Below are 23,928 nucleotides of genomic sequence, written 5' to 3'. Positions count from 1 at the left end.
TAGAAAGAGTATATTATGGATTCTAGATAAATCAAAGAGATGCATTATTGTATTTTGCGTAATGGAGAGCAAAGGGCAGGGCTATCTGAGCACCATTAGTTACAATACAAATAGTGGAGTACTGAGATTGTGCCCTAGGCACTTTGAGGTAAATATGTAGCATATTACTGAAGAAATTTGGTGCTTTTATATGATATAGCAAACTCTTAATGACCCATGGTCTAATCCCCGCCAAAGTCCATATTTGCAGGAAGGTAGTTTGTTGTGTTGCTTAAAAAAGAAAGTCACTCCCAGAGTTACAAGAAATTTAGTGCAGTGAAAATATTTATTGGATCAAACAAGAAATCTGTGCATTGACAGTATAATGAATGATAGAAGAATTACATCAAAAGAAGAGACAGAAACCAGCTTTTCTTCAAATCTAGAAAGCAATAGGGTCAGATACTCTACATAATCATTGGCTCAAACACTTCACAGTGGTATATGGATTAGGACCAAAATGCTTTCTCAGCTTCCTTTTAGGGATAAACCTAATCTCATCTTTCTTAACAGAGGGCATGGATTTCTACTAGCAAAAGATGAGAACTGTAATGGGCTGAGGCTCGAGTTGATTGATGCACTGAGGTTCCAAGCATGTGAGGCTAAATAGTCATTGGACCATACTCTATTAATATATATATATATATTTGGAGAAAGAATGGTCCCCGCCCACTCTTTGTGCAAGTCCTGGTGTGTTGTATAGGAAATGACGATTTTGGTGGGTGGAGGCAGGAGTGAAAAGGGAAGCTGAAAGAGAGACTGCTGGCTGGGCGTCTTGTTGCAGCTGCACACATTGCTATCGCGACCCCCCTTCACCTCCAATCCCCCTTCACCTCTGATTCCCCTTCACCTTCGATCTTCTTCACCTTCACTAAGAATAAAGATTGATGATTTTTCCCTAACCGAATTCCTGACTCCAGCTGATTTTAAAATACGTGGTTATCACAGAGAACAACATGCAAAATACAGGCCAGGTCCTTTAAACAAAGCATTCACAACTTGCCTAACAAGAAAAATAATCTATAAACATCTATAAAGTAGGAAACAATATATTATCTGAGGACCAAAAAGGATATGCTAAGAGATCCCAGGAATATAAAGAGTAACCTCTTATTCATTTGGTAATTATTAAACATGTCAGAAAAAATACCATGACACTATCTTTATTGATGATAACAAGTCCTTTGATTTAATTGTACATATGTGACTTGTTCATGTGTTGTGTATTTATAAAAACAAACTCAAATATTGTATGAATGATACAAAGTATTTGATGTTTACATGGAAAACTGGCATTCCATTCCAGTGATATAATATTGAGACTAGATTAATCTAAATGATGATAATTTTTAGGAAGATTGTTTAAGTCCATTATAGACTTGTCCAGTCAAGACTGGACTTGACTCCATGGGATCTATCCTACATAGAAGTAAAAATCTTATTCACTTGATGTCAGTGAGTGACATCAAGCTATATGACTCCACCAAAGGAACATGTTAAACAGGTCTTTCAGTATATGTAGTCCTCCAATGACACATCCACATGACAGTTGGATGGCCTCAAAAAGTTTAATATTATTATTTTTGTCATCTAATTTTCATCTTTTCAATGAAGATCAGATAGAAAGTCCTGGGACAAATCGATGTCTTGCAATTTTTTTTTTTTTTTGTATTTACTGCTCTACAGATTATTTCAAGACGCACAAAAAAACTGCAGTTGAATAAAAGTATTAGGAAGTAGGATCATCCCTTGTAAGGTCTCTGAAAGTACCCTTGTTACAGCTCTTATAGTAGACAGGATAACAAAGATCATATTCATCTTATCCTATTCCTGAATAATTTTAATCTCTTCTGCTAGGTTTTCCTATTGTGAAAACTTTTTGTTCCATGGAGATTATGAAAATTGAGTACAGCTAAAGCTATTACAATATTATTCTTATGTGTTGGTGAATCAATGTTATGCTTAGACAATTGTGGGTGATAGTTTTGTCTATGATAATTATCTAGTTTTAATATGGTTTATTAGTTGAGTCCAGTGGTATATTTGAGATCTGTATTGGTGGAATGGTTTAGTATATATGCATATATATTTTTAACTATCATTATTACTGTTCTATAATATGTCAGTGTAAAACAAAAAACCAGTTATCTTGATATTCCACTTATGGATTTTATCCCTTGTCTGCACTGCAGAAGTACTAGAAGACATTAGTCTGAATATTTCTCTGTTGCTGTGGTAGCTTTTTGGTCCCTAAATTCAATTTTTCCTCTTTTTTTCCTTTTGGGCTTTTCCAGGTTTTCTCACATTATCATTTTTACTGATGAATATTTCAGTTTAAATGGGTCAGTGTATAATACCTCCCAACTCCAGCCCAAGTCAGACAGCATCATTGTTCAGGAGGACCTCCAGTATCCTTCATATTTTTCCTTGTTCAAAACTCTAATGTGTAGAAGATACCACATAGGCTGTAGCAATGTATTTCTTGCCATTTCCATAGGTAGTCTTGTCCCAGGTATAGGTCTGGATGGCCAGAGAATACCCACCCAGACTCAAATGGCACCTATAAAAGAAAAAACACACAATCACAGATGCCTTCCATTCTCTCAGTTTCTCTGACTCTAGGCTATAGTGTAGCAAACCCAATAGAAGCAGGAATCTTTTTCTGTTTTTAAATATCTAAGAAGACAACATAATACTTTTCTTTAGTTATAGTTTCTGGGGCCTTAAATCTCGATGGCTAGGAAAACATTCTGTAAACCTTAAAACACTAGAGATATAGATTACTATTATTATTATATACTTTCATTTTCTTCTACAGTTTCAACTTATGAACTTTTATTCTGTCTCTAGGGGAGGAAGCGATTAGAGACAGAGAATTTTCAAATTTTAGAGCTGAAGGTCCAACAATTAAATAATTTGCCCAGGATCACATAGTTTCTTAGAGTTATAAATTTTTAAAGCCAGGATTTATTTTAAAGGCCATCTAAATCAATTTTTCTCATTATATAGAAAAGGAAAGTGAAACCCAGAGAAATAAAATCTTGGTGAAATTTACTCAAGATATTGGGCTGGTAGGTGGTGAGCATCAGGTCTTGTGTGAGGAAGATGAGTTAAAATCTGAAGTTAGTTACTCACTAACTGTGTGACCCTGGGCAAGTCAGAGTTTGTCTCAGTTTCCTCCTCTATAAAATAAGCAGGAAAAGGAAATGGGAAACAACTCTAGTGTCTTTGCCAAGAAAACTCCAAATGAAGTCACAGAGAGTCAGACATAAGTGAAACAACTAAGCAATAACAGTATTCAAGAGGTCTAATATGCCTCCTTGTGTTAATACTTCTAGTTCATCCTACTTATTATACATATCATGGATGTGTTTTACAGCTTCCTTGGGAGAAATTAAAGAAGCTTTTCTTAAATGAAGTGTTTTTGAACTTTTGAGGGGATTAACTTAAGGAATTCTAGAAGTTGGGACTATTTGAGTCTTTCAATTGGAGCTGTCAGAAGGAATTTCTATTGGGTTAAAACCTTTAATACTTAGGATAGATTGTGATAGTAAATATTTACCAATCCCTCTGTGTGGAGGGAATTGTAGGCTTTATTTGAATTATTAATATTTTCTACATTACTTTCTTAAGTCTAGGTAAAGAGCAAAACAATAAATCTAGCTCGGATTTGAAGAGTCTGATGATTTCTGAGATATCAATACTCACACTGAAAATTTAACAATTGGCTGTTTTGAGGTGACTCCAATATACCACTGCTAAAGGGCAGGTGATAAATGATTTTAAGTATGTGAAAGACTATCATTTGGAAGGGAGACTGTTGTGTTAAGACCACTTCTCAGGTATATAGTAAAGGGGATTCTTGTTCAGGTAGAGGTTAGACCAGATGGCATTGGATTCCTCTCACTTCTAAACTTCATTAATCCTGTGAAGTGGCTTAATTCAAGGCAACACAGGTCTGAGCTAGTAGAAGTAGAATTCAATCTCAGGTACTCTGAGATTCAAAGAAAATCATATACACAACTAGTCCTAGAGTCAGTTTGTGGAGTAGATCCCTGGTCTCCTATCTTCCTTCTGGTGGTTGTGAAGATTGCTCTAATATTCCTAGTTAACCCCACTTACATTCTGCCAGGCCTGCCGATGAAGCACAAGGAATAGAGAGCAAACTCGAACTCAGGACTACTGCCAATGAAAGCTGATCCCACTTCTTTGTAGTAGCCATCCCAGTTGAATTGCATTCCTAACACATCAGGATAAGAGTCCCACTACAGAAAGAAGAAGAAGGGCATGAGACTTGGGGAAAGGGAGAGTTAGCCAATCTGAACTTTATGAAGTAAGAGAAGGGCGGTGACAAGGATGTAAATTTTGAAGGAAATACCTCAAGTCAAGTCAGTTAAGATTTAATGAGCACTCATTACAAGGTCCATAGATACTATCTATGGTTCATAAGGAAATATTAGTATTCCTGAAATTTGTTTATTGCCTTGTAAAGTCAGTTCCCATCCTTTTAAAGAATCTTGTTAAGTAAGAGCCAAAATAAAGTTATTACAGCCTGGGCTCATGTGAAGCAATTCCAATATAAGGAGAAGGGGCATCTGGCATCTCACTTTCAAGTCCACACTTGGAAAATGAGGACAATTTACTGGCACAATTTCCAAAAATATTCTGGCACAATTTTTTTAACTGTCCTTTGACAAGGTATGAAGATATCAGTCAATTTGAGCAGGTTGAAGCTGATGGGAAAAGTCAGTAACAGCAGAGTGAACAAAGTAAGTTAACTATGATCCGTTTGTTTTCCTGTCTGAGCTAGAAAATGTTTCCCTAAGTGGCTGAAAAAATATATGAATACAATGAAATATTATTGTGCTGATAAACATGATGGATTCAGAGAAACTTTAGAAGATCTATATAAACTGATATAGAATTAAAAGAACAGAACCAGAGAAACAATTTGCACAGTAAACACAATTATATAAAAGAGAACATTGAAAGATTTTAGAGCCCTGATGTAATCTCTAATCATGACTTCTTTCAGAAGACTGATGATAAAGTATGGTTCCCACAGGGAAGTATTAGAAGAGAGATGTAGAATGAAAACTGTATTTTCATACGAGGCAGCTATGACCCATACTTCTTATAAGAGAAAGCTTTTTTTTAAGGCTAATGAGTGATTTAGATAGTGATAGAGATTTTTTAAAAGGGAAAGAAAAAATCATCAACTTTAAGAAAACAGAAGACAAAAAATTCAGAAAGGTACACAAGCAAATAAGACATTTAAAATACTATCTTATTAAATTTAATATAGATTTAAAAAAACAACTATATGAACTAGAAATTCATAATTTCACATAGTCTTCTTTGTATGTTGAAATGTTTGCATTCATAATAAAAAATAACTTTTTAAAAAGAAATATTTTCCTTAAGCAGACTTATCTTATGGTATTTTCTTCTCTATAGCTTTAATTTTGGTTAAACTGGTCTCTTTTATGTCCCCAGAACATTCTCTAATTTCCCTCTTTGTACCTTTGCTTGTCCTGTTTCCTGTGTCTGGAATATTCTCCCTCTTAATTTCACTTGCTGAATTCCTGTATAGCCTTTAAAAAAAAAAGGTAGTTTACTCAGAAACTACCTTCTCTTAGCATTGTACCCATGGTAGGTACTAAATAAATGTTCATGGATTGATCATTATCAGTGTACTAGTGTGTAAGTTCAGGAATAGTCTCATTTAACTGATGTAGCAGCCTGTAGTTCCTACATAGGATTCAGCAAATATTAGGTGTTTAATAAATAAAAAAAAATTTTTTTTTTAATTCCAGTTATTTTGAAGTGAAAGAAAGAGAACAATGTGACTCCCTTACTTCTTCTCAATACAAAGTATCATCAAACCAAGCCCACTTTCTGGTAGATGAGACTTTGAAGGTAGCCAGGCTTACCATTCCTAATATTGAACTGCTGATAGAAAAGCAATGACAGCTTTGTCATCTATAAATTGAGGATGTTAAAAAGAGGGAGTGGGGACATCCAAAAAGATTTTTTCCAGGTAAAAGAACAATCTTCAATACTTACTGGCCCATTGTAATTATGGCTATAATAGTCAACCAAACCCTCCTTTTCCTGCAGGTAGAAGCGGATCCAGTTATGAAATCCTGTCACCTTTCCCTTTTTCACTTCACCTAAAACAACAAAAAATTTCAAGGTTGATCATTCACCCTCTGAGACTCCTCTGAGATTCCAAGAATGTTTTACTTCATGGGGATCATAATGCCTAGATTTCTGCACTTAAGGTAGATTTTTCTACCATTCTAGATAGAAAGGAATCTCTTCATAACTTTGCTGAACTTTCTTTACCAGAATTTTCCATTCTTCACACTCAGGAAAATTCTTCCTTTGTGTTTATACTAGCTTCAAATTTTTCAGATTAGACTATCTGGTATAGGTGTCCTACAGTTCTCCAAAGACAAGGAGCTCTGGTTGTATCATAAAGGTTCAGACTATGGAAATCAGGTGGTCTATAGATGATCTGGAGGAAATAAGGGGAGGAGATAATCAATAGGCCCTTGTTCCACCTTTAAAAACTGGAAAGCAAAGATGCAAAAATGACTGGAATGCTACCTAACAACAAATCTTCTCTATGGAGTTTCCCATTTGAAACACTGTTTAGAAATCCCATTGTTCAAAGTTTTCACCAACTTGAATTCTTATTGGGGAGAGATTGCCTCCAAAAGCACCTTTGTCTCCTGTAGCATGGACTGGTAGACTGGTGGGGAAGAAAACAAAAAGGAGAAGGAAAAAATTCCTTCCTCCTTATTGGCATGATGTCTAGTCCTCTAGTCTGAGTTGGATTTTCCAGATCTTTGACTTAGAAAAAATAAGTAGTATCCCACTCATCTTCCTCTCAACCATCAAACAGAAAGGCCTTACCTGAGAAAACATGTTCAAAACCACTGGAATCACCCTCATCATTGCCACGGGAATACAACCCAAACCACATGTTCTTTAGTTCATTGACAAATTCTTGTTTTGAGCTGTATCTGTCTGGGAAAATGTATACAGACAACTCAGAATCTAACAACTGATATGGACCAAATCTTAATTATCAGAGGAGAGGATATTAATGAGATTCAATGAAGCAACAAAAATTAATTGAGGTTATACTATATAAGCAATGCAGTTTTAGGTACATAGAAAATAGGAAAGATATCAAAAAAGATTCCTTAACTCAAGGAATTTATAATGGCAGAGAAATATTAATACTCATAAGAGTTAGGAAACAATATATTATTTTAAACAATTATATTTTTTAGGAGATGTGGAAAAATAGGCACATTAATGCACTGTTGGTGGGATTATGAACTAATTAAATCATTCTGGAAAACAATTTGGTATTATGCCCCAAAGGCTACAAAACTGTGCATATCTTTTGATCTAGGTCTGTATCCCAAAGAAATTAAAAAATAAAAGGAAAGGAAAGGGAAAGGACCTGTATGTACAAAAATATTTATAGCAGCTAATTTTTTTGTGGTGGCAAAGAATTAGAAATTGAAGGGATGCCTATCATTTGCAGAATAGCTGAACAAGTTGTGGTATGTGATTGTGATAAAATACTATTGTGTTATAAAAAATAATGAGCATGATAATTTCAGAAAAATCTAGAAAACATTGTACACAGTTATAGAAATACTGTAAGATGATCAACTATAAATGATTTATCAATTCTCAGTAGTACAATGATCTAAGTCAATTTCAAAGGAAAAAAATTGGCTATCCTCCTCCAGAGAAAGAACTGACTGAATATGGATGCAGATTGAAGCACACTTTTTAAAAATACTTTCCTTCTTTTTTGGGGGCAGGGGATTGTCTTTGTTTTCTTTCAAAACATGACTAATAGAGAAATATGTTTTGCATTGCTGCACATGTATAACCTACATAGAATTGCTTGCCTTTTCAAAGTAGGGGGAGAGGAGGAAGGAAGGGAGAGAATTTGGAATTCAAAAAATAAAAATATATAAATAAAAATAAAATTTAAATTTAAAATAAATAAATAATAAATATCTGGGCTGGAGTAATAGGAAAGTTTCAGAAAGGAGGTGAGACTTTGGGATAGGTTTTGAAGAATGTAGTAGGATCTTGCCTGGAGAAGAGTGAGAGATTTAGGAAATATTCCAAGCAAAAGAAAAACCCAAACAATGTCAGGAAAGAGCATGTTAGAGAGTTATGTACAAAACTACCCCCTTCCCTTCATGGAAATCTGGTTTCACTGTGTTTACTGTGTTCCGATTCAAAAGTCAAAGGCCCACAGAAAACATTCCACCTAAGTAGAGACCCAACATATTACCAGAAAGGTTTCTCCCACAGGAAGTGATTGGATTTCTTAACCTCAGAGTAATTGTCCTAGATGCAATTCAAGCCATTCATACAAAAACAAATTGAGAATCCCAGGTTGTGCTTGGGCAGAAATTTGATAAATAAGCAAAATTAAGGGAAGTACAGGATTCTAGAGTAGCAAAGAAATTCAATATTCAGCAAGAAAATGGAATAATAAGCATAAGATCACAGATTTAGAGCTGAAAGGAAAGGATAATGAATAATACCCTCATTTTACAGATAAAGAAACTGAGGCACAAAGAATGGAAGTAATTTGCTTAAAATTTTATAACTAATAAAAGTTAGTTATATATATATGTATATATATACATATATATATATATAACTAATAAAAAATAAAAAAAATTAAAAAAAATTTGTTTTCTTTTTTCCTTTTTTTTGGCTAGGCAATAGGGTTAAGTGACTTCCCCAGGATGATACAACTAGTAAGTGTTAAGTGATTGAGGCTGAATTTGAACTCAATTCCTTCTGACTCAGGGTCAGTGCTCTTTACTGTGCTGTCTAGCACCTGAGGAAAAGTTTTAAGATCCTTTAAGGTCTGACACTATCTACAAATCCATACTGCCTCATCATACTGATTATAACAAGCAGTGTCCTATTGTGGAGAGAAAGAGGACCAGAAGACCTAAGTTCAAGAATTGCCTTGGACAAATAGTAGCTATGTGATACTGGGAACAACTTTAAGACTGTATAGACAAATTGCCAATATGAATCAGTAAAAAGAGAGTTGTTCTTTCAAGAATTTCCTATACAGATGAAATCACAAGTCTGGATACAAAAATAATAATAATAACTCACATTTAAACAGCATTTAAAGATTTATAAAATGTATTCTTTACAACAATCCCATAAGATAAGTAGCACAAAAATTGTTATTTTCAATTTTACAGAAGAGCAAACAGATTCAGAAAAAGAAAATAAATGTCCCAAGGCCCCAAGGGATCCCCATGAGTAGTGAATAGAGTGCTGCACATGGAACCAGGAAAACCTTAATTTGAATCAGGCTTTAGTTGAATCAGACATTTACTAACTATATAACTTTAGTCAAGTCACTTATCCTGTATTTGCCTCTGTTTCCTCAACTGTAAAATTATAGCCTCTACCTCACAGAATGATTGTGAGAATCAAATGTAGTAATGTTTGTAAAGTACTTAATATAGTACCTGGTACAGAGTAGGTGCAATAGAAATGCTTATTTCTATTCTTTCCTTCCCCCACATTATAGTCAATATGTCACTGAACTAAGACTCAAATGTAGGTCTCCTGACTCTAAATCTGATGTTATGTCATTATGCTATGTTGGAAGAAGAAACTATTATGTGACAAACCTAAAAAATGGATTTCTTTCAAGTAGAAGAAATAAAAGGATGCCCCTTGTCCCTGATGGCAATCACTCAGGACCCTGGGCCTGGGTACTACCTTACCATAGTGGTTGAGAAGACAACTCACAGAGGTAGGAGTTTTGGGATAAGTAATGGCCAATGGAGTTTTGGGAGAAGTAATGGCTAATAAGCTTGTTATTTTGAGACAGGAAATAACAGGGAAATGGAAATGGATCTCTGATTTAGTGTAAGAAGATAGTCTACCAAGCCAAGAAATTGTGCCAACCAAAAATACCTTTGACTTGATTAGACTTCATTTGTATCAAGAACCTGTAAAGTGTAGGGGTTTCCTTCCTGTGTCTTTGTTGCTTTTTGAAATTCTTCCCACCTTCTTAGTTTCTCAGTAAAAGCATTTGCAAATTAGAACATATCTTGTGCAAGTATTCCCTGGTTGGTTAGTAAGGGAGAGTGAAGTCAAGGACAGGCTAGCTATGTGAGATGCTAGCAGCCAACTTTCCAAGTCATCTAAAGGATTCCTCCTCCACCCTCCCCTCCCCAAAGGGAAGAGAGTTACCTAGAAGGGAGGAAAACTACATCTGAATCTTCATTGGATTTTGGGGGGGGAGGATTTAGTTAAACACTCCTCTTCCATGCCAACCTCTGCCAGTAATTTTGACCTTTCAGGTTCTCTTCTTATGTGATAAAATTTATAGAAATTCATTTGCAGAATTAAGGGGAAGATTCAGGAGCTAGCTACAGATGCAATTATCTCTTCTGCTTTGGAATTCTGTCACATAATAAGAATAGAAAAGTGGGCATGCTCGATCTTGTGTGTGTGTGTGTGTGTGTGTGTGTGTGTATGTGAGAGAGAGATGGACAGATAGACAGACAGAGAGAGAGACAGAGTCAGAGATAGAAACAGATAGATAGATAGAGAATGTGTTTGGGAAGCAGTGGAAAATAAGATTAGCTAGACCAATAAATAAATAAATAAATATACTCTTTTTAAGCATGTTATACTCCTGGTATTGTTCTAGGTCCTGGAAATACATATACAAGAACACACAAAAAAGGCAATCTCTATCCTCAAGTAACTTAAGCTCTAATAGACATGGAATATACTGATTATTGAAATTTTTGAAAACTAGATATCTCAACTCTATAGGGTTTAGTCATCTTTCCATTCCCCATGTCCTGTTTTGCCCTCTCCTCTAGATCTTGGCTAAAATCCACATGTTCTGAGGATCCCTTTCATAAACCCTTTCATAAACCTTCTCCATTGCCTTTCCATTGCTTCTCCACTGCCACTCTCTCCTTTCAAAGGGTTGGAGCTCACTCACTTTTTTGATGGAGGAAGCCATAGAGTTCCTTCATGACTGCCGTCTTCATTATCTCTTGAAGGAAGATGTCCTGTTCCCTAAGCTGCTGAGAAGTGAAATGTTCCCCTTGACCTGTCATCCGCTGGTAGTTATTGAGTAAGTTGATGAATGCAGCATAAGTTGGTTTGGAGAAGAGTTCTTCATTTACATAGCTGTAGAGCCTGAGGGACATCAATAGAAATTGGGACAGCAGAACAAAAACTATGGTCCCATAACAGAGCAGGAAAAGGTTTAATGTTATGAACTATCTCTTACAAACATGCAATGCAATTCCTATGCCTTAGGTCATACTTTGTCTCTTGCCCTCCACTCTCCTTACTCAGACTGACATCCTTAAATAACCTTAAAAAAAACCTCAGAAAATGCTGACTTCAGAATGATGGTATGAGTTTAAATCTGATTACTGATTTTCTGTGCATATGTACCCAGGCATAGAATATGCATATATTCTATGCAGAGTATGTTTATATATATATATATATATATATATACACGTATATCTAAATATAGCATATTACATATACATATATATTATTTATACATATATACATATAACCATAACCCAATATAGATGAGGAGGATATTACAATCTTAAACCAGAGTCCTATAACTGTGACTTCCCCACTGAACTGAGGTTCAGTGACTCAACAGCCAGGGCACACTAGCTCTGAATTTCCTCTAACTTTTATCATCATCATCATCATCATTCTCTCTTTCTCCCATGTCACTCACGCTCATGTAAGAGTTAATTCACTTATTCATCTCATTGTTTTCTTTCTCCCTGAATCAGCTAATAAACTTGCAAGCACTCAACACAAACACTAGGTTTTGGTCCATGTTCCTTCCCTCATCACATCCAGGCTAGTTTCCATCTACTTAGAAACCAACACTATCCTTGAGGTAACTTCCTGAAACTTTTAAATAGGCCTGGGGAAGAACCCTATGAAATCACTGAACACTGCCTACTCTCACAGACCTAACAAACAGAAGTTCTGCCTTTATCGTTCTTCCCCATAGTATCTTTACAAGTGTAAGACTACCACAACTCCCAGTATAATATGTTACACACCAGAACATAATATGCAGTATTCTGAGATGAAAAGGAATTGGTATAAACTGTTATTCACAGGAAGCCTATTGTACACCAGTGTGGTACACTGACTGAGAAATTCTGCTACCAGATTTCACTACTATGAACGCAATTCCTTCTTCCACCTTGTCTTTTGGATGCAGTAGTATGATGAATTAGAGCTTGACCTGACATAGTCAAAGTTTACAATTTTTTCTCACCCACATCCTTGCCTTCATTGATTCAAAAATAGAGATTAACACGCCAGAACTTCATGGACAGCTAGAACTGAGCAAGTGCAATTACTTTGTCTAGAGTCCTTGCTTTGGTGTAAGACACTGTCTTCAATCCATGAAGGGGGAAGGGAAGCTGCCAAGAAGGTCAAGGACTGGCTCAGAAGTTACCTAGGAAGGGAAGAGGAAATGGGAGGAAAACCTAAGTGTACTAATTCTTACATGCTTTTTGTCACTAGATTTCTTGGTCATAGTTTTGTACATTAAATGTCTTCCCTTTCTAATTTACCCTTATTCTTCTGTTTCTCAGCTAAAAGATTTAGAAATTCTAGAAATGAATTAGACTCAAAAGAAATAGGAATGGGAAATAAACAGGAAAGAAAAGTTTGGAAAAAGAGGAAGACTCACGGCTCTGGGCATCGATCCACTCTGTTATTTGTCTCAGAGGGGAAGATACGATTTTGACTGTTGAGAATGATATCTTCCTTCTGAGCTTTGTTGTTGTCTACCTTGTAGATTTTCTCTGAGATAATCAGGAGTTCTTCATTGGTAATGCCATCATTGCTTTGAGAGAAACCATCTAGGAGGAATGATCATTTGAGGAATGAGGAAACCATCTAGAGTGGAATGTGGAAAAGCTGAAGAAAGGGATTCAGAACAGGCAAACCTCTGGGTTCACTCTCTCTACGAACCAAAAAAAGAAAAAGAAGCATGCAAGAAAGTCATCTGCATATGGAATGATTCCACCATTAGTTTCCCTGGAGGTGGGGTATATGTAAGAAATTGTGTGGGATCAATAGCACTTTCCTCCTCTGGCATTCCTCTTTTTTTTGGATAGAGTATGATTAGAAGTCATTAGAGAAGAGCTCACCATGGGCACACAAATTCTCATAATCTTCACAGCAGTTCCCAAACTCCTGGCATTTTGAGTTGCAGTGGCATGGATGGTGTTTGTCAAAGGTTTCACCGCAACGGCCTTGGCAAGAATTAGGTGCCAGGTACAGATCTAAAATGATGAGGAATCAAGGGTTAATTGCATATAGGTCTTCCCAATAAAAACAAGCTGATCTATGAGATCAACTCTCCCATAAACCTGGATAAAGGTCATTTTGTTGTTTCCTTACAACTTCAGACAGACAGAAAGAAGGTAAGGGAAATTGTTTCTTTTTAAAGATCTCCAGGAAAAACATCAGTCTAATTTTGCTCATACCTCTGTCAGGAAGTCAATGTCTAATGTTACTTTTTCTGATGCTCTTTTCCTTTGTTCCCACCCTTTCAATGCATCACTGACTCTACATGAAACTTCCTGGAATTCTGAATTTAGATTTTTTTTTCCCCCTGAGGCAATTAGGGTTAAGTGACTTGCCCAGGGTCACACAGCTAGGAAGTGTTAAGTATCTGAGATCAAATTTGAACTCAGATCCTCCTGACTTCAGGGATGGTGCTCTATCCACTGTATCACCTAGTTGCCCCAGAACCTAGAATCTTTATGCTAGATCTGTCCCAGTTGAGTAAGGCTTGTTCTTTTTCAAATTTCTGGAGGCCAAGACCTCTTAATACTCTGGTCAGTAGCATATCTTTGGAGACCCAACCTAGTATATTCTGGTTTCATCCAAATTTGATATTGCTATTGCTAATAATACAACTTCTCTCCTTACTTCCATCATCATTTTCTCTCTAGCCCTTTGTCTTCTCTCCCTTCTTTTCTGTAGGTATCAATATTTTTAGGACCAAGGTTCAGAGAGTTGGGATTTCTAAGCTTTCGGGGAAGTAAAGAAACCTACTACTGTATGATGCTGCTTCTTCCCATTCTGCTTCCTTTCCTTGAAGTTCTTCTTTATCTAAAGGACATAAAAAGAAAATGACAAACCATTCCCTTGAATGTTGGCCTCCCCAGCTTTACCAAGAATGTATAGTTTAGTTACACATACAGGGATTATAATATGGTTACTAAATATCAGAAAATAAAAAGGTAGAAGAATGACAAAGAGGCCCGAATGGGAAACATGGGAGAAGAAACTATTGAAAAAAGCCAGAAAGTATCATACCCAACAAAGAAAACAAACTATCTCACTTTATATAAAACTTGAAATATATTTTTTTTATTTTTATATTATATATAAATATTTTTATATTTAAAACTTGAGATAAAATATTGAACACAAATAACATCTTACAGAATGGTTATTCCTTCTACAAATGGATCATTTTAATTACAAAAGGAATCACACCATAAAAGACCTTCATAAATTCATAAATTTTAAATTATAAAAATTCAATTTACATGCAGCTCTTTAGGCTAGTACATAAAACAAGACAGACTGGCAGAAATATTTACTTGTGAATCTGAGGAGAATCAAATACAACTACCTTCATGTGAAATGCTTTTCAACAAAAAATAACCAAAATAAATTAAAAACCAACCAATACCTAATAATCTAATTATCAAATTACATAATCTGACTTTCATATGTCTTATATATTGCAGAGGAAGAAGTGTGCTAATAAACATTTAACAGCTAGCTTTCCAGAGAAAAATGTATGCATGGCATACTTTTAAATTTAATCTGCATTACAATATTTTATTAATTAATTTCCTAAATATAAACAAAAAACAAGCCAATAAATGAAATCCTGGTTTGTAGCATTTGTGAATTTCTAAGTTAGAAATGCTCATATTGAAATTTTAACTATTAGCCCTCACCAATTTAGCACATCACTGACAAATTTATCAGGAGGACTTTTGCTCAATTCAAACCCTAATCAACTTGTTGGCAAGTTAAGACCAGAATTTTTGTCAGAAAAGAGACCCTCCCAGGAAACTAGACATGATCTAGAGCCTTGAGGGAAAGACACAGGGAATTACTGATTAGCTAGTTACATTTTGGGTTAAAAAGACTTTTATTGGCTGACCTAATAACCTACCCCATTACATGTGACCTTATGTCTAAGAGAAAATATGTCCCAACTTCTTAACAACTAACTCACTTGGAATAACAAGCAAAAGTACTGCCTGTACTTTAAAATACCATTCTGATGGAGGATGGGAAGGGCCACAGAGAACACATCTTCATTTCAAGAATCTCATGTACTCAGTACTCTATCAATGTTCTGACTTAGTGCCCCTCCACCCAGAAGACTGTGCAGAGCCACTAGCAACCTAAGTCGATATGAATTTTAGTCAGGGAGAGGCTATGCAACTCCATTGACCTGGTGTTCCTGGGTTCGGCAGAGTGACTCACTTGTACACAGCTTCTCATAATCTTCACAGCAGTCTTTGTGTTGGTCACACTGATGATTACACTGGCAATCAGCTGCCTTGTTAAATCTCTCTCCACAGCGGTGTGCACATGACTCCATTGTCCCTATTGGTAGTAAGAGATGTAAAGTCAGGCTTGTGGTGTTGCCATTCTCACTGGACCAGGACTCCACAACAGCTGGAAACTCCAGGAAAAATTCAGAGACAACAAGGAGAGTGGCCCCAAGAGAAAGGAAAGTTCAGCTATTCCCTGCTCAGAGGAAACTTTGTTTTCTTCTTTACAATATGATCCTCTTAGTTGTTTTAGGACTTTATATCATTCCACCTCAACCACTTCTCTTCTTTTGTCCTATGTTCCCCTTTTTGTCCTTGTTCCTTTCTCTTTTGCCACTTCTATTACCTTCATAATCTCCATCCCATCTCTTCTGGATAGGAAATATAAATCCCATTCCATTTATCCCTACTCTATTGCTTGTTCTGCTCTGTTTTAGGATCTATTTTGAGAGGGTTAAATGCTGAAAATGAATTAGTGCAAAGGTAGAGTTTGGATTATGTTTAGGGTTAGGGTGTGGGATGTTTTATGAGTTAGAGTTAGGGTTAAGGTTAAAGTTCAAATCTTAGACAAGATTTAATGTGGTTAGGATTGCAACTAATGCAGCATGCTGGATTTGGAATTGGAGGCATGAGTTTAGATTTGTTTTCCTCATTTAAAATGAGGATGATAATTTTTATATTACCTGTTTCACAAAGATGATGTCAATGTAGGAGGATCATAACCTCTTTGGAAGTTACATTTCCCTCAGGCCTATGAAAAGCATAGCATTGCATTCAACTACAGTTGGCACTAAGGTAGTATTATCATTGCTATTGATCTTCATTAGACTTTGTGGGATACAGTCACCAAAGAGAACATGTCTCTCCTACTTAAGAGTTTTAAAGCAATATAAATATATATAAAATATAATTAGTTTTAGTAATAGGGTTAGTATAATTCTAATTGGTATTATTCAGTTAATCTTGTGTGGCTCTTCATGACTCCATCTGAGGTTTTCTTGGAGAAGATATTAGAATGATTTGCCATTTCCTTCTTCAGTTTGATTTACAGATGAGGAAACTGAGGCAAATAGGGTGAAGTGATTTGCTCAGTGTCACAAAGCTAGTGTCTGAGATTGAAACTCAGGTCCTCTTGACTATATAATCAGCATTCTATCCACTGTGCCATCTAGCTGTCCCTGTAATACTAATTAATCTAGAATTAAAGTTATAAATTCCACATTCATTTCAAGGTTTGGATCCACAAACCACCTCCCTAAATGTAAGCAGCTATTATGGAGATATATGTGTGATCCCTCCTTCTCTTTCTCCCTTGTTCTCCCTGCCTTTCTCTACTTCCTTCCCTCTTCTTTATGCTTCTGTCTCTGTCTCTGTTTCTCTTTCTCTCTGTCTCTCCTTTCTATAATTGTCTCTGTCTCTGTCTCTCTCTCTGTCTCTGTCTCTCTCTCTCTCTGTCACACACACACACACACACACACACACACACACAAATAGATGTTCTACAAGAAACAGGGTATGCCCTCACAAGGCCACACCTAGAAAAGTAACTCATCACAGTCCTTTAATGAAGGTGGATCACCATTGTCATCTTCAAATAAAAGAACAAGCACTTAGCAAAGGGTCAAGGCTTTGGTTAAGCTTGTGATTCAATTTTGACTCACTCTATGCTTAGAGAAAATATGAATTTCAGAGTGAAGTTCAGATTATCAGTACAGTTAGGATTAAGAGTTAGACTCGGCTTCTTGTTATTGTTAGAGTTACGACTATAGATTAAAGTTGATATCAGAATTGCTCTTGGTATGTGTAATGGGCCAGAACTCTGTACTTGAAACAAGGATTCTTACAAAGTGCTAAGTGGAATTGATAAGACAATGCTTATCCAGTTTAGCGTGGGGATTAATAGGTCGGTATGATTGATTTGATCTTACAACAAATAATGGTTTCCTAGTGATATAATGATTGGCTTATACTCAGTATGATGAATGGATTTAACTATAATAGAGCATATAAGCTGGGACATACTCAGCAGATTCATTCCATCTTCATCAGCCATGTGGTGGCTGACCTGTCCTCCTGCCTACCCCCACTGAGACCAAGGCCCATCTGAAGGGCCTCAAGAAAGCTAGCCTGGCCTCAGGCAAGGAGGCAATAAAGAATTTGGACTTTAACACCTGACTATTCTTGTGGTGATTACTGAAACGAAGGTTGCTCCAAGACCTCCAGAAAACCAACCAGAAAACTACAAGTATGGAGATGAATTATAGCTATAGTGATTAGATGTGAATTTTGATCATGATTTGGTTAGAATTGGATTTGATAAAAAAAGGCAATTATCAAATTGGGATCTGAGTTAATTTTTAAAATATGGTGAAGACTGAGAAAGTTTAGGATCAAATATAAAATCAGTGGTGAGAAGAGAGTAGAATATATTATAACAGGATTAGACCAATACTTCACAATTAGGGAACACAGCGTTAAAATGAGTTTTGAATTATGTTTAGGGTTATGGTATGGGACGAATCAGATATTAGAGCTAGGTGTTGGGTTAAGGTTTACTGGGGGCTGTCACTTCCTAGAGGAACTTCAGGATTATTGCAGGGGATCCATGAATGTGTTCTTAGTTTCTGTTTAGCTTCAACAAAACATGTAGCATTAATCCAACTACTGTTAGGCTTGTGAAATTGTTTAATGTCAATGCTTAAAAAGATTGAGAATCACTAGCCTTAGATTAGGTGCAGGGTTAGAAGTTACTGATATTGCTATAAATTGAAAAAAAAAATCATTTTGTGTTTGGATTAAAAGTCATTTAATATTAAGTTTTAATGGCAAGTTTTGCCTTAGGAGTCAGATCTCATTTCTAGTTTAAATCTGGTTTAGATTGGGGATTACAATTAAAATTCAAGCTAAGTTAAAACGTGTCTAATATTTTAGCACCCAAGCATCACCAAGTCTGAGTTACAAAACAACCAAATTGGCTGGAGGATGTGAATCCATTAATTGAGAACCTCATATAATATCCTAAATCTGGTGTCCTCCCTCTGTATTCTTTAGTCCCATCTCTTGAACATGCTTTACCTACCTGAAAGCAAAAACAAAAGAAAAAAACAACACACAACCTTTAATTTTATATCCAATGGTATCCTGGAGCCCTGTTCATCAGCTCTGAGCTGGTTAAATTTTCAGTATAAGCATTTACAGATTAGACATCAGCAATCACTACAAAATCAGAATGATTTATTATTTTGCTACAATATTATCCTAGAAGAGTCCTGGTAATTACACCCCATTGACTTTTATGTGGATGATGGAAGAGGGAGCCTGAAAATCCTCTCCAGTTAGTCTCAAGAAGACATACAATCTCTGAGGTAACTTAGAAATTATCTTTCTTATTAGAAAATTCTAGGTAGGGGAAAATTCTCTCTATGGAGGAAATGTTATTCATTCAGAGTAAACTTAAAAGAGTCATTAGTACATTTCTCCCTCCTCTCCAAAGAACTGGTTCTTAAACATTAATCAGCATAGTACCATCTATAGAATTGTTGGGCCCAGAATCCTGAGAATCTTTTACATTTTATAAAGAAATGTCAGGATATCAGTGAAGACAGAATTGATGAAAGATTTGTAAGAGCAACCCTTTGTGATTCAAGTGATTCTTTTTCAGAAGATGACTTGGGTTCCACATCCACAGAGCTCTGTGGCCCCAATCCAGAAATATAAAGGGAAAAATGTCTAAGAATTGGTAGTAACTAGCCAGTTTAGAATCAGGCCTAAAAAGGAGGCTAGCCAGAACCCAAAAAAAAGAGAAAGAAGAAAATTTAGGAATCCAGGATAAACCAATTTAGTGGAGAAATTGAACTATTCAATTCCAGTTATTAGAGCCTGTTTGAGAAAAATGTAAAATTGAAGTTAGCTAGGTGGCTCAGGGAATAGAGAAAGTCACAAGGAGTCAGGAAGAGCTGAGTTTGAAATCCTGCCTCAGACACAAGCCACTTAATCTATATCTTTCTCAGTTTTCTCATCTTAAAATGGCTACCTCACAAGATTGTTGAGAGAATGAGATTATGCAAGTAAAATACTTTGTAAACGTTCAAGTACAACATAAATACTAGCTATACTATTGGTATGTTTTAGGGGAACCTAAATGTTTCTTCAGAGAGGAGAAGGAGAAGTAGAAATACACTTGTGTTTGGTGCCCAGGAGGATCCTCTGTGGTAACTGGTTCTTCACATTTTTATCAGTGACCTTGGTTTCTAAAATCAGCCAGACTTTGGCATTGGGAGGAAAGAATGGAGTTAAAGGATCCTCCCCATGCCATTCTGGGATATGCAAAGATGTTACTGGATCACAGGCACTAGTCACTCTGACTAATTCACTCTAATTCTTCTACTCAGCATCCACCTCATTCTGTTTCTATTTATGTCAGACTTACATAAACCACATGAATCATGGCCCCACCTTTCTCCCTTCTCTTTCTATCATCTTTCTTGTGTGTACATATGTATCTGCCATTCTGTCTTTCTCTTAGTCTCAATTTTTCTTTCTCCATTCTCTGATGAAACATTTAATCTCCCTATTTAACTCTGTTATCTTCCTAATTTCCTTAGGTTAGCCCTGTAATAAGTCCATCTTCTTCCAAACCTCCTTCCTAAAGTACTATCAACAATACTCACCAAAGAGAATTTAGCTCTAAAGGCCTAAGCCTGAATGAGTAGTAATAGTAGTCTTTATATCTCTAGCCTTCAACTCCTGGATCAGAATACAGATATTATATATTTGTGTTCCACTGAAGTCCTAGTTAACTATTTTCAGAGGGATAACCTCTTTTAGGATTAATTTCCAAGGCCTCAGCTTTCCATCCAAATTCCCTCAAAAATGGTTCCTCAAAACCATTGTACAAATGAAACCAACAGTGTAGACATTCCTGGGATAATACACTTTCCTTCCATTGTTTTGACATTTTGGTCTAGCAAACAATATACACAAAAATGGAGCCTCTTTTTTTCACTGATAGATGGGAAATACTTGAGGCATATGTATAAATCTCACAATAGGAGCACATAAATTCACTCAACTCCATAGAAGAAACAATTCAGGCTTTACCTCTAGAGCTCTACTTTTTTATTCCTTCTATAAGTAGCTGAACAAGATTCAGAGGCTGAATGAAGGGAAGAAAATTTGCTTTTCTCTTCCTATGCAGGAAAGCCCAAATCATCTTCTAACCTCCTCTCTTTATACTTCATAGTATAAGAAAAATTCTCTTAGCCAAGGATTCTCAACACACTTTCCATTATTCTGCACCTAACAGAATGGAGGCAGGGGCTAGGGATGAAAATTTCTGTATCTTAGAGCTTTTTTTCAGGATGGATAACTACTTGGTTCCCAATAGCAGTAGAAGGAAGGAAAGCCAAGAATCCCATCCTGTGTTAGGATGATCAGGGTCTTGTCTTGCCCTCTTGTAACTCCTCCTCATCCACATCCTGGTTGGACATAGCCTTCCTCCTTAAAGAGAAAATTGTTCCCCTCCATGTAAATTGGGGAAGAATTGAAAGAGGTGGGTAATAGTTGTTCTGTCTACAGAAGAGAAAAGCACCTCAAGTTTGGAAGAGGGAGATTATGCCTGTATGGAATAGAGATAAGGTGAAGAACTTATAGGAACGTATGAATTCTTTTTCTGTATTTTATTTTCATTATTTCTGTGTTTCCCCTATGACCTGTATAATATGTGCAGGCTCATATTTACTTGAGCCTTGGCCAGCTAGAAACATATTTACTTAACCTGAGCTGATGACATTTATTGGAATTTGACATTTATCGATATTTAGTCTATTAGCTAGACCACTATCTGCTTGATTAAGCCTGAAGGCCTGATTTTCTGTTTCCTAGAAATTGGGAGATATCAGGGAAACAGAAATCTTCCATTCCAATCTCTCCAAATTGCAACAACCAATTAGATAGATGCCTCCCCCCTCCCTTTCTCAATGCTCTCTTACTTGTGATGTAATTTCTTGTATAAAAGCTATGTATCTTTACTACTTCTTTAGCCCTACCAAAAGCTTTCTCTTTCTTATCTCGTGATGGGACGGCTCATCCTCTGGAGGTTTTCAATAAACAACTTTTCTGCCTTCTACTGAATGATCTCTGAATTGTCATTTTGGGTAAGGGTCTTCTAAATCCCTCACATGCCTGTGATCTCTTTATTAACATATATTGCTATCCACCAAGACTCATGTAGTCTGGGAATTTTAGAAAGTGAGTTATTAAAATTCTTTCTTAGGTACCCACTCCCCTTGAGGCAGACTCTTCTGTCATTTGCAGATTCTTTTGTGCAGTCCCAGTCACAGAGAGAATTTTCCCCTCCCTCTATTAGAAAGATATTCCCTAAGTTACCTCAGAGATTGCATGTCTTCTTGAGACTAACTGGAGAGGATTTTCAGGCTCCCTCTTCCATCATCCACATAAAAGTTAATATGGTGTAATTACTAAGACTCTTCTAGGATAATGTTATAGACACTGAAACTCAGGTTCCCTTATCAAACATCTCAAAAGATGATCAAGCACCTCAAATATAAAGAGTCTACAATGGCAGTATCACACTGCCCATCAGCTCATAATAACATGACATTTTGGATCCAGTGGGACCAAGGGATTTTTTTTTTTGTTGTTATAGATAATTCTCCTGCATGATAATCCCATCCACACAAGTGCCCAAGTACCTTTAGACCAACATGGGGTCCTAAGAAGACAATCAGAGGGAGAATCTTAGCTTTAGAGAAGAACTATCTCCTCCCCTGCCTTCATTATTTTCTCAAGCTCTCCAGTGCTTTTTTTCCTTCTACCACCTACATCCATTATATTTCTTTTCCCAAGTACTCACCAGCCCAAGCTAGCTTGCAGATCAGGGCTAAGAACAGGAGGTCCCTGGTTCCCATGATGAAAAGGCAGAAGAAGCTGATTGCTAATCTTCCATGTGTTCCCGGAGAGATAGAACAAATTCTAAAGTCCTATCTCCTGGACTGAACCTTTTAAAGACCCAAGTCTTGTGGAGCTGGTGCTTCCAGATTTTTTCAGGAAGGAAAAAAAAAGTGGGGGGAGGGAAACTCTAGTAAGGGAAACTCTGCAAGAGGCAGAGATGAAGGTGGGGCCCTGAAGCTGTTTGAAGCCAGAAAGAAGGAGCCTCAGCAGGCAGGTAATTCCAGCTATTTGTGACTTCCCTCTGGTTAGAAAATAGGTCATCCACAAACAGGACTAGGGTTTACTCCCAGAGAAGAGAGGTAATTGAACTCAAGGTTAGGGAAAGGAATATAGTTCCATGACTAATTAGAACATGAGAGAAATGGACAACCCTGAGTTTCCACTTAATATCATCAAATATCCTTTGCTTTGTGTTTGATTTCAGATTGAGTTGAGAATTTAACCACTATTTTCCAGGTTTGGCCAGACTAAGCTGCAGTTAGGGCTATTGTGGGAAAAAGAGAGCAGCTAGTGTCAACTAGTCAACAAGCATTTATTAATCACCTACTATATGTCAGGCATTGTGCTAAGTACTAAGGATATAAAGAAAAGCAAAAACAGGAGAAAGGGATAAGGACTATACTGGTCAGCATTAAATTAGGGATATATAAATTACATGAGACATTAGAAATACGTCTGTGCTTTGAGTCAACAGCTCAGGTATTTCTCACATGCCAGGAATTGTAATAATCATATTCTTGGCCAAGTCACTGTGTAGGTGTGACTGTGCCCACTCATTTGAACTTTTCACAAATTGCTTTATGATCTTTCTAATGTTGTCATATTGTTATTTATTTTCGTGTATTTAACTTCTCTTTCCAGTTGATTGCCATTTTTATTGCTTGCTTTACAGTACCTGGCATAGAGCAGTACATAAGGTGTCTGAATTCATAGGTGCATTGTGTTCAGCTAAATGTGTTTATGTGTAATTATGTGAGCATAGGAAAAAGGGGAGTTGCCAGCTTGTTAGCATAAAATATTGTCATTTTGGACTTATCTTTTTTTTTTTTTTTTAACCAAATCTTTTTCAGTTAGTGTCTAGGATTTCTTTCTTTATAACATCCTCTTGGCTCTGCCCAGAATGACCTTTTTTGACTTTAGACCCACTGATTGAAAACTTGGATAATATTTCTATATCTAGCTTTCTGAATGTCTTAGTGTGTAGATTTCTGGATGG

The 23,928-nt window shown here is 36.3% G+C and overlaps 1 protein-coding gene across 2 annotated transcripts; it reads right to left on the bottom strand.

Annotated features, from left to right (window-relative positions):
- Positions 1-306: 306 nt before the first annotated feature.
- ENDOU (endonuclease, poly(U) specific) lies at positions 307-22,726 on the bottom strand. Of its 2 annotated transcripts, XM_051961150.1 has the most exons (10): positions 22,615-22,726; positions 15,670-15,792; positions 14,212-14,268; positions 13,299-13,433; positions 12,836-13,007; positions 11,087-11,286; positions 6,961-7,074; positions 6,106-6,212; positions 4,162-4,304; positions 307-2,599 (listed from the first exon to the last, which is right to left on the bottom strand). In XM_051961150.1, the coding sequence occupies exons 1-10, from the start codon at positions 22,667-22,669 to the stop codon at positions 2,479-2,481; spliced, it is 1,227 nt and encodes a 408-aa protein (XP_051817110.1). In that variant the 5' UTR covers positions 22,670-22,726; the 3' UTR covers positions 307-2,478. The 2 variants fall into 2 exon arrangements, with proteins under 2 accessions (XP_051817110.1, XP_051817109.1); XM_051961149.1 differs by lacking the exon at positions 22,615-22,726 and having other exon boundaries at positions 15,670-16,479.
- Between the last annotated feature and the right edge of the window lie 1,202 nt (positions 22,727-23,928).

Source organism: Antechinus flavipes, chromosome 5 (assembly GCF_016432865.1).
Source record: "Antechinus flavipes isolate AdamAnt ecotype Samford, QLD, Australia chromosome 5, AdamAnt_v2, whole genome shotgun sequence".
NCBI classification, from domain to species: Eukaryota; Metazoa; Chordata; class Mammalia; order Dasyuromorphia; family Dasyuridae; genus Antechinus; species Antechinus flavipes.
The sequence above is the reverse complement of the archived record's forward strand: the minus strand, read 5'-3'. Positions and strand labels throughout refer to the sequence as shown.